The sequence below is a fragment of the Acomys minous genome (genome assembly GCF_964271855.1).
Source record: "Acomys minous genome assembly, chromosome: 1".
NCBI lineage: Eukaryota > Metazoa > Chordata > Mammalia > Rodentia > Muridae > Acomys > Acomys minous.
The window spans coordinates 118,778-132,643 of NC_140483.1; the positions used below are offsets into that span (position 1 = coordinate 118,778).

At 40.1% G+C, this 13,866-nt stretch overlaps 1 protein-coding gene across 1 annotated transcript; it reads left to right on the plus strand.

Moving 5' to 3' along the window:
- Positions 1-10,589: 10,589 nt before the first annotated feature.
- On the plus strand, positions 10,590-11,582 carry LOC311604428 (olfactory receptor 10C1-like; the record flags this gene model as incomplete). The annotated part of the gene is made up of 1 exon (XM_084794342.1): positions 10,590-11,582. One exon carries the CDS (start codon positions 10,590-10,592, stop codon positions 11,580-11,582), a length of 993 nt encoding a protein of 330 aa, XP_084650468.1.
- Between the last annotated feature and the right edge of the window lie 2,284 nt (positions 11,583-13,866).

Here is a 13,866-nt window from a genome sequence, read left to right on the forward strand (position 1 = left end):
GGGACACTTAGGCTGTTTCCAGGTTCTGGCTATTATGAGTAAGGCTGCTATGAACATGGTTGAGCAAATTTTCTTGTGGTGTGCTGGAGCATCTTCTGGGTATATTCCAAGGAGTGGAATAGCTGGGTCTTGAAGAAGCCCTACTACCAGTTTTCTGAGATAGCACCAGATAGATTTCCAAAGTGGTTATATTTTGCATTCCCACCAGCAATGAAGGAGTATTCCTCTCTCCCCACATCCTCGCCAGCATGTGGTGTCACTTGAATGTTTGATCTTAGCCATTCTGATGGGTGTAAGATGGAATCTCAGAGTTGTTTTGATTTGCATTTCCCTGATGACTAAGGAGGTTGAGCATTTCTTTAAGTGTTTCTCAGCCATTTAATATTCCTCTGTTGAGAATTCTCTGTTTATTTCTAAGCCCCATTTCTCAATTGGGTTATTTGGTTTGGTGGTGTTTAATTTCTTGAGCTCTTTATATATTTTGGATATTAGACCTTTGTCATATGTAGGGTTGGTGAAGATCTTTTCCCAGTCTGTAGGCTGTTGCTTTGTTCTCTTGACAGTGTCTCCTGACTTATAGAAGCTTCTCAGCCTCATGAGGTCCCATTTATTAATTGTTGACATTAAGGCCTGGGCTGTTGTTGTTCTGTTCAGGAAGTTGTCTCCTGTGCCAATATGTTCCAGGCTCTTCCCCACTTCTTTTTTCAGGTCAGTTAGGGTCTCTGGTTTTATTTTGAGGTCTTTAATCCACTTGGATTTGAGTTTTGTACAAGGTGACAAATATGGGTCCAGTTGCATTTTTTTACACATGGACATACAGTTAGACCAGCAACATTTGTTGAAGATGCTATTCTTTTTGCATTGAATGGATTTGGCTTCTTTGTCAAAATCAAGTGACCGTATGTGTGTGGATTCATATCTGGGTCTTTGATTCTATTCCACTGATCAACCGGCCTGTTGCTGTGCCAGTACCATGCTGTTTTAATTACTATTGCTGTATAGTACAGTTTGAGATCAGGTATAGAGATTCCTCCGGAGCACCTTTTATTGTACAAGATTGTTTTAGCTATTCGGGTTTTTTTGTTTTTCCATATGAAGGTGAGAATTGATCTTTCAATGTCCTTAAAAATTGGATAGGTATTTTGATAGGGATTGCATTGAATCTGTAGATTGCTTTTGTTAGGATGGCCATTTTTACTATGTTAATTCTCCCAATCCATGAGCAAGGAAGATCATTCCATCTTCTCATGTCATCTTCAATCTCTTTCTTCAAAGTTTTGAAATTTTTTTCAAACAAGTCCTTCACTTGCTTAGAGTAACTCCTAAATATTTTATATTGCTTGTGGCTAATGTGAAGGGTATGGTTTTCCTAATTTCTTCCTCTGCAAGCTTGTCATTTGTGTATAGGAAGGCTACAGACTTTTTTGAGTTAATTTTGTATCCAGCCAATTTGCTGAAGGTGTTTATCAGCTGTAGGAGTTCTCTGGTGGAATTTTGAGGGTCACTTATGTTCACTATCATATCATCTGCAAATAGGGATAACTTGACTTTCTCCTTTCCCGTTTGGATACCCTTGATCTCCTTTTGTTGTCTTTTTGCTCTGGCTAGAACTTCGAGTACTATTTTGAAGAGATATGGAGAGAGTGGGCTGCCTTGCCTTGTTCCCGATTTTAGAAGAATTTCCTTGAGTATCTCACCATTTACTTTGATTTTGGCTATTGGCTTGCTGTATATAGCCTTTATTATGTTGTGGTAAGTGCCTTGTATCCCCGATCTCTCTAAAACATTAAACATGAATGGGTGTTAGATTTTATCTAATGCTTTCTCTGCATCTAAAGAGATGATCATGTGGTTTTTTTTTATCTTCAGGTTGTTTATATGTTGGATTACTTTGATGGATTTCCATATATTAAACCATCCCTGCATGCCTGGAATGAAGCCTACTTGGTCATGATAAATGATATCTTTGATGTGTTCCTGTATTCATTTTGCAAGTATTTTATTTAGTATTTTGGCATCGATGTTCCTAAGAGAAAATGGTCTGAAATTCTCTTTCTTTGTTGAGTCTTTGTGAGGTTTAGGTATCAATGTGACTATGGCCTCATAGAATGAATTTGGTGATGGGCCATTCATTTCTATCTTTTGGAGTAGCTTGAAGAGTATCGGTATTAGCTCGCCCTTGAAGGTCTGGTAGAATTCTGCACTGAAACCATCTGGCCCTGGGCTTTTTTTGGTTGGGAGACTATCAATGATTGCTTCAATTTCTGTAGGGGAAATGGGATTATTTAGCTTGTTTATCTGTTCTTCCCTCAACTCTGGCAAGTGAAATTGATCAAGAAAATCTTCCATTTCCCTTAGATTTTCAAATTTTGTGGCATATATGCCTTCAAAGTAGGATCTTATGATTCTTTGTATTTCTTCAGTGTCTGTTGTTATGTCTCCCTTTTCATTTCTGATTTTGTTGATTTCAATACTGTCTCTCTGCCTTTTAGTTAGTTTGGCTAACGGTCTGTCTATCTTGTTGATTTTCTTAAAGAACCAGCTCTTGGTTTTGTTGATTCTTTAGACTGATTTCTTAGTTTCTAATTTGTTAATTTCAGCCCTGAGTTTGATTATTTCCAGACGTCTACTCCTTTTGGGTGTTTTTCCTTCTTTTTTTTTTTCCCTAGGGCTTCCAGTTGTGTGGTTAAGATCCTTATGTGCAATGTTTCCAATTGCTTTTTAAAAGGCACTTAGTGCTATGAATTTTCCTATTGGCACTGCTTTCAATGTATCCCACAAGTTTGGGTATGTTGTTTCTTCATTTTCATTGAATTTCAGAAACTCCTTGATTTCTTTCTTTATTTCTTCCCTGACCCAGGTGTCATTTAGCAGAGAGTTGTTTAGTTTCCATGCTTGTTATTTCTGTTGTTGAATTACAGCCTAAGAACATGGTGATCTGATGGGATACAAGGTAATATTTCAATCCTCTTGAATCTGTTGAGGCCTGCTTTGTGACCTACGATGTGATCAATTTTGGAGAAGGTTCCATGGGGTACAGAGAAGAAAATATATTCTTTCTTGTTTGGGTGAAAGGTTCTATAGATATCTGTTAGATCCATTTGACCCATGGCATTGGTTAATGATGTTATTTCTCGGCTTAGTTTCTGTTTCAATGACTTATCCTTCAGTGAGAGTGGGGTGTTGAAGTCACCCACTATTATTGTGTGGGGATCGATGTGTGGTTTATGCTTTTTTAGCAGATCTTTTACAAATATGGATGCCCTTGTATTGGGAGCATAGATGTTCAGAATTGTGATGTCTTCTTGGTTGACTTTACCTTTGATGAGTATGAAGTGTCCTTCTGTATCCCTTTTGATTAATCTTGGTTGAAAGTCTATTTTGTTCGATATTAAAATGGCTATGCCTGCTTGCTTCTTGTGACCATTTGCTAGGAATATTTTTTCCAAACTTTTACCCTGAGGTAATGCCTATCATTATGGGTGGGATGTGTTTCTTGAATGCAGAAGAATGTTGGATCCTGTTTATGCACCCATTCAGTTAGTCTGTGTTTTTTTAGTGGAGAGTTGAGACCATTGATGTTGAGAGATATTAATGAACAGTGAATGTTAAGAGTCTTAATTTTGATGTTGGTTCCAGTCGAGAATTTGTGTAGTTGTGTTTTTGCCATGGTACAGTTATGTATTTCCTGAGTAGTTTTGGTTGTAGCTTGACCCTTTGGGATGGAGTTTCCCTTCTAATACTTTCTGTAAAGCTGGATTTGTGGATAGGTACTGTTTGAAATTGTTTTTGTCACGGAATATTTTGTTTTCTCCATCAACGGTTATTGATAGTTTTGCTGGGTAAAGTAGTCTGGCCTGGCATCTGTGGTCTCTTAGGGTTTGCAGGATCTCTGTCCAGGCCCTTTTGGCTTTGATGGTCTCTGTTGAGAAGTCAGGTATAATTCTGATAGGTTTGCCATTAAATGTTATTTGGCCCTTTTCCCTTGCAGCTTTTAATATTTTTTCTTTGTTCTTTATGTTTTGTGTTTTGATTATTATGTGATGGGCAGTTTTTCTTTTCTGGTCCATTCTATTTGTTGCTCTGTAGGCCTCTTGTATGTTTATAGGCATCTCTTTCTTTAGATTGGGGGAATTTTCTTCTATGATTTTGTTGAGAATAGTTTCTGGGCCTTGTCGTCTGATATCTTCTTGTTATTCAATGCCTATTATCCTCAGATTTCTTCTTTTCATGGTGTCCTTGATTTCTTGAATGTTTTGTGTCAGGAGTTTTCCAGATTTGGCATTTTCTTTAATGGTTGCTTCAAGACCTGTGATTGTATCTTCTAGACCTGAGATTTGTTCTTCCATCTCTTGGATTCTATTAGAAAAGCTCACTTCTGTGTTGCTCACCTTCTTCTCTGAGGTCTCACATTCTCGTTTTTCTTCTGTCTGTGTGTTTATCATTGATTCCATAATCATCGTCACATCTTGGACTGAATTTTTATTTCTTAAATCTGATTGTTTGTATATTCCTGAGTTTCTTCCATTGCCTCTCTATAGGTCTTCAGAGCTTGAACCGTTTTCTTGATTTCTTTCATCTGGTTATTTGCATTTTCCTGAAAATTTTCCAGTTCATTCCTATGTGTTTCCTGTATGTCTCTCATCTGTTTGGCTGCATCTTCCTGCATTTGATTATGGATTTTATTTGTTTCCTCCATTATCATCCTCATTACTAAGGTTTTGAGGTCATTTTCTTGTATTTCCATTATGTTTGAATTCTCTGGGTCGTTTTCTGTGGGATAGATGGAAACTGGAGAAACCCTTTTTTTTTGGGTTTTTTTTGCGTATGCTTTTACGCTGTCCTTTAGACATCTTGCCGTCTTTGTTTTTGTTTGGTAGTTTCCAGAGTTGGGTAGAGGGAGTCTGATGATAGATTCACTTGTTTTCTCACGAATTCCCTAGGCTGGAAACTCTGATGCTTCACTGGTGTAGATGTCAGGAGGCTAGCCCTGTTGTTTTGGACTCTCACAGCCAGTGATCCTCAGCTCCCCTGCAATCATTCTGGGTCTCTGAATGAGCATTGGGTCAGGCCAAGGTATCCACAGCCTTCTGGGTCCCCTGCCAAGTCCAGCCAGGGACACTGGGTCCAAACCACGCGCCAAGCTCAGCTAAATTCTCAGGGCCCGAACCATCTGCTGAGCTCTGCTAGGGACTCTGGGCCCAACCCACACACTGAGCTCCCCTAGGGACTCTGGCCCCCAAATGAATGCAGAGTCCAGCCAGAATTTTTAGGCTGGGACTGTACATCAAGCTCAGCCCGGAATTCTGGATTCAAACTGCGCACTGAGTCCTACCAGAGTCTTGGAGCCAGGACCATGCCAAAAGTGCAGCTAGAGTTTCTGGGCCCAATCTATGTGCCAAGCACAGTTAGGGACTCTGGCCCCAAACTGCACGCCAATCTCCACCTGAGTCTCCGGGGTAGAATTATGAACCAAGCTCAGCCATGGAATCTGAACCCACACTGCACGCTGAATTCAGCCTGGGATTCTGGGCCTAAATTGTATAGAGTCCAGCCAGAGTCTTAGGGCTGCCAAGCCTGTGTACAAAGCTCAGCTAGAGCCTTTGGGCCGAATCTGCCCGGCAAGTCCTGCTAGGGACTCTGGGCCGAATCTGCATGCTGACCTCAGCCTGCATCAGTGCCCCAGAACTGCAAGCTGAGTTGAGCTAGTGTCTTGGGCAGAACTGCTCACTGAGCTGAGCTAGCACCTCAGGTGGAAGTAAGCACTGGGACTCTGGGGCTGAACTGTCCGCCGAGGCCAGTTTGAGTCTCAAGGCACCTCGTGACCCAAATCCTGCCCGTTTTTAGGCAGAAATCTGTCTGTCACAGAAAAAATGACATTTATGATAGGTTTAACAGATAGATATAATTCCATAGGAAGATATGGTAAAATTGTTTGAAGAGGTCTCTCCAAAGGTTTCAGACACCTACACAATATGGCATTTAAAGATTTTTTTAAAGATTATTTAACAACAAGTCCTGTTAACTCCTAGCAACAGCCAGCCAACCTCAGAGAAGATGATGAGCATCAAAGAACCTCATGTGGAGATGGCTTCAAATGTGGCAAACCAGCCACTGGCAAGATACTGTTCTTACATTTTCTCCACTAGGACCACAGTGGGGGAGCACTTCCCTACCAGCCCAGCAGAAGACCCTGATTGATTCAAAATCAGTTCTCCCTATGCAATGTCCATCTCAGAATGTCCTCTCAGAACCACCTTTGCTATATCCCAAAGGCTCTGAAAGTTGTGTGTTCATTTGATTTTGATTCTAGGAACTTTCAAATTTCCTCCCTGATCCCTTTGATGATTCACTAGTCTTTCAAATTGTCTTCTTCAATTCCAGATGGTTTTGTAATTTCAGAACCCTCCTTCTACTGATTTCTAGTGTTATTATGATATAATAAAAGAATTTTATTTCATTATTTTGTGTTTTCAAATAATTCCCATATGTCTTAAAATGCACTAAGTCTGAGAAATAAAAGATACTAAACCATTTAAATGTAGAGAAAAGGTCTGAATTTACCAAAAACACCTACATGGACTAAATCAGTGCTCATTCACCACAGAAATAAAGTTCTTCAACAGGTGAGTTTATTCATGGATTCTGCCAATCATTTAATAAAGGATAAACAGTAACCCTGAAACTCTTCCAAAAGATAGCAGAACATGGACCACATCCCCTCTTTCTGTCACTCAGTTCAAGTCAACATTATCTCCTTTGGTAAAGCCAAACAGATATTGCATGAGAATAAAACTTGAACCAACATCCAAGATAGCAAAGACAAAGTAACAACAACCACAATCACGTACCACACGGTACTAGGGACTGAGTTGAGCAGAATAGTAAAACAACTTAAACACTACTTGATTTTTCTCAGTTATCAACAGGTGTCTGATATCAATAGCATACAATTATTACAGATGTTGAAAATTTCATTTCATGCAATCCAAAATATTTTCATGATTTTTTCAAAACACCCAATAACTTAGTAACAGAGGTAAATAAACACCATCTACATCAAATCCACAGTTAACACACTATGATGAGACTGAAAACTTTACTCAGCTTTTGCTAATAAGATAAGGAAATAAATATTTGGCACCTTAACTCAAAACTCAGTGCTTAGGTATGAACATATACTCTGCTCTATAGGCCTTATTTTCTATGAGACAACATGTTGTACCTTTCGTTCAATGTGACAATTTTGATGTAGAAGAAAAATCATTATTGGGGCACTCCCTGTGGATAGAACTATTCAGGTGTTCTGTGATAGAACTATTTCTCAAGAGAAAAGGCTGCTGAAGAGTGTGGCTCCTCTGCACAGAGCTATTGTCCTATCCATAAGAACTCTCTGGGGTGCACTGAGATGCCTCCTGAAACTCACCAGTGAGAAGAGAGTGTGAGTCTCCTGGGGTGGTGGTAAGAAGAAAAAGACACAAAACACATAGAACTTTAGTATAATAGGTTTATATCTCATTGTTTCCCAGGAAAGGATAAAGTGCAGATGTGCCCTCGGTATAGTATAGAAAGTGTGTGTGTGTGTGTGTGTGTGTGTGTGTGTGTGTGTGTGTGTGAGAGAGAGAGAGAGAGAGAGAGAGAGAGAGAGAGAGAGAGAGAGAGAGAGAGAGAGAGAGAAAGAGAGAGAGACAGACAGACAGACAGACAGACAGAGACAGACACAAGACACAGAGAGAGAGAGAGACAGAGACAGAAAGAGAGCACGAGAGAGAGAGAGAGAGAGAGAGAGAGAGAGAGAGAGAGAGAGAGAGAGATTGGGACACTGCCTTGAAGGACATGATGCTCTCTCCTGACACACATCATCTTCTTGACATCAGGCATGATTCCTGACTGTAACAAAAGCTTTCCAGTACAATTTTAAAATGAGGATAATGATGGTATGTGTCAACTTTTGTTGTAAGAAAGAAAATGCCAGGAGTGGATAATCAGAAGTAAAAACCACCTAATTATCTCTTCAAGTGCTGTGATTGCAGGTAGGTGCCTCAAAATACTCAAAACATTTTCCATTCTTACTTTTATTCTAATTAGTGACTATCTCCTACTGTGAGGCTATTAAAGTTTAAGCAGACTATTTCTCAGAAAACATCTTTGTGTTGTTGTTAATCACTTGTTTCTTAGTAAATCAGAATTCACTTATCACTGTAATACTCTGTGATACATTGTACTCTAGTCAAGAGATCCCACAGTTTCTGATGGGTTGAACTAAATTTCCCATCAGCTGCATATGTGTTCATAGGTAAGTGAATGTGGGGAAACTGGAAGTCATGGGTGAGCCTCTTAATAATTTTTTCCTGATCAGTCTACACAAATTCTGTGTATTGTTATAATAGAAACAATTACCATATAATAGTGAAGATGAACAGTCTCTGAGAGTTTCCACACACAGACACTGCAATGTTTCAGAAACATAGTTCAACAGTGTGCTGTGGCCTTAAATGATCAGATAAAGTACTGAACCCAACAATGAACATTTCTAACCACATGACACAAGGGAAAAGGACATTTTCACCTGCAGCATTCACAATTCAGAGCCAAGGAGGTACGCTGGACTTGGGTCTCCAGGCTGTGTAAGGTTTCATGCAAAGCGAAAACAGTAAGATTTTAAAGTCCTCTCATCTCATGCACCATCTCTTGGATATATACAGTCGCCAATAAAAACATACCTTGTGATATGAACCTTCAGAACCTTGTCAGTGCTTAGTTCACACTTGACTTTTATAACACTAAAAGTCTGTGTATAAAATAGAGTTTGTTATTGGTAAGAAACCATTTCAAACAGCTCAGCCAGAGTGATGTGGAGGATGACACCAGGCAGTGCTTAAAAGGAAACAGTCAATGCAAAATTTAGGTCAATAAAATATAATAAGTGAGGGGCAGATGGGTTATCTACATCAGTGTGTTCTGACACTTGTTTCTTTCTCTCAAGAATCTTGGTACTCTTTCTGAGAAAATCATTCTCATTCCACATCTTGAGATGAAAATATAACATTATGGGTATGTGTTCAAAACCGAGTTTCTGAAAATTTAACTGAGAGACAAAACCATACTCTCTAAATGGAGAGCTGTTCGTATAAATAAAGAAATTACTACTAAAAACCAGGATATTAAAAAACCAAGGTGTTAAAAAAAACAGGGTGTTTAAGAAAACATTTCAGTTTAAAAAATACCCATGTCTGTGTTTTTTGGTGTGTGGTATTTATGTTGAGAATATTTGTTTTCTTTTGTTTTCCACAGTAACACACAACACATGAGACTATAGATATTTGAATTTAATGTAGTAAAGGGAAATGCTTTCAAACCTTTAAATAAGTGTATGATGCATCAACACAAATATTCAGTGTTTCAGCACATTTTTTACAAGAGTTGAGTCCACATATTCATGGCAAACCTCCTGCTGCATGCTCATTAAAGCTTTAAGTCAACCCACCTGTTCTCTATTCTTAGATTTTTAGAACTTCTGCATGAATAAGTGCACATCCAATATAATAGATGCAGTAATTTATTAAACACAACTAAATGCCACCACCCCCACCCAGGGATAGAAGATTCCAGCACCATTTTTATATATGTATGATTTTTTTTGCTTTTCCATTACCTATATTAAGAAATAGTTTAGAGATAAATTAATGAATGGGAATAAAGACTGGATGGTGGTGTGAATTTCACCAAAATAGAGTGTCTACAAATGTAAATGTAAAGTGCCTGTGAGCAGACATACACATATGTTCATGCCCTGTGTAGCCAATAAGAGTTCAGCACCTGACCATCTCATGTCCCCTGTCATGTTGAGGGTTGAGGAAGGAGAAGTCATGGTACTGTGACCCTATTTCTTTCTAATGTCTTAGCTTGTGAATTTTAAGAAGCTTCTCTGATTACCACATTACACCCTAGACATCAAGATGTGCCTTGCCTTTAATTCTATGTATTACAGTAATCATTTATTTATTTAATGGTTATTTGGTTTTATTTTCCTTTCACAAAAAATACAAATCTTACCTGAGGAAATGATCCTTTAATACCTGGATCTGAGTTCTAACAATAGCAATCAGAGAATACTCTGGGCCCAATACACTGAGGATAGGTGAAGAGTATCAGTGGAAACAGGAAAGCACAGAGATGAGTAGGTAAGAGATAAGTTTTTCTATGTTACATTTATAACTAGGTAACAATAAGAATGTTGAAAGAACTAGAAAACAATTAATGTTCTCCTTTTACTCGGATGAATCTTACTCTATATGTGAGCCTGAACTCGGGGCTACAGTAAACCTTCTGCCTCAGCTTAGTTAGTGCAAGTACTACAAATACAACTCTTGCTTAAATCCATGTACATTTGGTACAGTGATCAGTACAACTTGAAAATTCATCTGTTGTGGTAAACAGAGAAAAGATAAGATATGATAATCTGTGAGGATTACTCCTTGTTTCTAAGCTTTGATTTTATGACTACAGGTAAAGATTTTCTTTCAACTTAACTGAGCCTCTCAAAGTATTAAAATGATTAATATCCCTCATCTTCAAGGATCCTTCTAATGACTTGCTGTTCTCTCTTCCAGGACATGAGTGTCAATTGCTCTCTGTGGCAGGAGAACAGCTTGTCTGTCAAACGCTTTGCATTTGCCAAGTTCTCTGAGGTCCCTGGAGAATGCTTCCTCCTGTTCACCCTCATCCTCCTCATGTTCTTAGTGTCCCTGAAAGGAAATGCACTCATAGCCCTTGCTATCTGCACCAGTCCATCCCTGCATTCCCCCATGTACTTCTTCCTAGCCAACTTGTCTCTCCTGGAGATGGGCTACACTTGTTCTGTCATACCCAAGATGCTGCAAAGCCTTGTGACTGAAGCCCGGGAGATCTCTCGGGAGGGTTGTGCTACACAGATGTTTTTCTTCACATTATTTGCTATAACTGAGTGCTGCCTGTTGGCAGCCATGGCCTTTGACCGCTACATGGCCATATGTGCCCCACTACACTATGCAACCCGAATGAGTCGTGGTGTATGTGCTCATTTGGCAATTGTTTCATGGGGAATAGGATGCATAGTGGGGTTGGGACAGACCAATTTTATTTTCTCTCTGGACTTCTGTGGACCCTGTGAAATAGATCATTTCTTCTGTGACCTTCCACCTGTCCTGGCACTTGCCTGTGGAAATACATACCATAACGAAGTTGCAGTATTTGTGGTAGCAGTCCTCTGCATATCCAGCCCATTTTTACTGATCATTTCTTCCTATGTCAGAATTCTGGTTGCAGTGCTGGTGATGCCTTCACGTGAGGGACGCCATAAAGCTCTCTCCACCTGTTCCTCCCACCTACTTGTAGTTACACTCTTCTATGGCTCAGGATCTATTACCTACCTGAGGCCCAAGTCTAGCCACTCACCAGGAATGGACAAACTCTTGGCCCTCTTCTATACAGCAGTGACATCAATGCTGAACCCCATCATCTACAGTTTACGGAACAAGGAAGTAAAAGCAGCACTGAGAAGAACTCTGGGACTGGGCGATGTTCTGAAAATGAATAGGTAACAGAACCCTGAAGAGTTGATAGCTAATAATAATGCATAAAGAGCCCAAGTTAACAAATAAAAACCGGTACGTTCTTTTGTGTTATATTGAGTATCTCCATAATTTTGAAGGTATGTCTCTACTTTGTATTGTTTTGTAATTGCTAATTTTTTTATTAATTTATTCTTGTTACATCTCAATGGTTTTCCCATCCCTTGTATCCTCCCATTCTTCCCTCCCTCCCATTTTTCCCTTTCTCCTTTCTCCTATGACTGTTCCTGAGGGGGATTACCTCCCCCTGTATATTCTCATAGGGTATCAAGTCTCTTCGTGGTAACCTGCTGTCCTTCCTCTGAGTGCTACCCGGTCTCCCCCTTCAGGGGACATGGTCAAATGTGAGGCACCAGAGTACATGAGAAAGTAATATCCCACTCTCCCCTCAACTGTGGAGAATGTTCTTACCATTGGCTAGATCTGGGTAGGTGTTTGAAATTTACCGACTGTATTGTCCTTGGCTGGTGCCATTGTTTGACTGGGATCCTAGGCCCAAATCTGTCTGTCAATCACTAAGGAATGCAAGTAAAAGGCCCAATATTGTCAGTGTTTCCATTTAGTTTTAGTCTAGCATGACAATATAAATTGCCAAATTGGAAATTATAGCTTCTGGTTTACCTATGACTTATGATCTTTATTGAGACATGTCTCACACAACTCTTCATTCTATAGTAACTGTAAAATGGGTCTTCTTTCAGTCTATATCTCCATTTTTATTAAATAGTCCAATTTACTGGAAGTGTTTGAATTCCTTGTGAATTATTATACCAAGAGTGTACAAACATTCCAATACACTGAACTGTTAAGATTTGAGACTATTTGCTTTAAAAATATTAAGGAAACCATGAGAAATATTTTCAAGACTTTCCATGACAGTTTCTAAAATAATATTAATGTATTAATGTTTGGTAGCCCACAGGCCACTCAGGCCAAGGAGGAAGATGGGCTTACTACATATATTTGTTTCTCTCTGCCTTCTTCCAAGTCCAATGCTCTAGTCTCTTCCCCAGGTCCATATCAGAACACATACAGCAGTCTGACCACCAACTCAAACATATTATTAAGACTTCCACCCTTTCTTCCTCCAATTCATTATACTATCCCAGGCTCCAACATCAGCCAGCATTGCCTGTGAACCCTCAGCCTCAAAAGTATAGTCTAACTGTGGATGCTCAGGGATCCCTCCTTTTCACCAAACCCAATGCCCCAATCTCACTTCCACCTCTGTAACAGATCAGCTACTGAGGCCTCCACCTCCTTTCTACCCACATTTATGTAAGATAATACAGATCTCCTCTAACCCTCCACATGTATCCTCTTATCCCAGACCCAAGTCCAGATGGCTCTCCCTGAGAACTAGCCTCCCAAGCCTGACTGAGAAGAAAATAGGCCAGTGAAGCAGGTCGGTGAGCTCAGATGCTCACTCTCCCAGCTCTCTTTCATATCCAACCCCCTGCCTTACTTACAGGTATCAGTCTACCTGTTGAGGGCCTCATCTCACTCTCTGCCCATATTCCTCAGGGACTATGATGATGGACATGGTAGAATAGCCAGTTTTCCTACTTCTGGTGAACCCTCTCTGCCCTGCCCTCCTATACAATCCCCATTTCTATGTTGCAACCCAAAAACTTAAAATCACATTTTACCCAAAACCCCTAATAGCCACACCTATCAGACTCCCAGAAGAATTTCTTACCAGGTAAAACATAGCCACCACAGGCGCCTAACAATCACAGAGAGCAATGTAAGTCAAGGAATAAAACACCCACACAACAAAAACAAGACCAGGTATCAGCACCTAGAATTACAATCTTCCAACACCAAGAAGCTTCGACCCCACTTTCAAATATAATTAATAGAGATTCTAAGATGGTGGTGTCAAACATGCTCTGTATCTGATCTACAGGAAGGAGACTAGGGACCCGACTCAGAGCCATGATCCACAAGACATGGAGAATACTAGGTGAGAGTGGTCCACACAGTGCAGACCACAGGCAGGTCTGGCCTCAAGTCATCCAATGGCCAACAGAGCATGGGGGCCCAGTGCCCCAAGTGTGGACCATGACCTTCCTGCAATCTGCGTCAGCACTCTATTGCAGGAACTCCATATCTGGAACTGAACTCTGGGCATTGAAGCACTAGAGCTCCTGGCCTGGGAAAACTGAGGAAAACCAGTGCATCTGTCCTCAGACCCATGCCACGCCAACCTGTGCCAGTCCACAGAAAGCCCAGGTGTCACATGGGGGCCCAA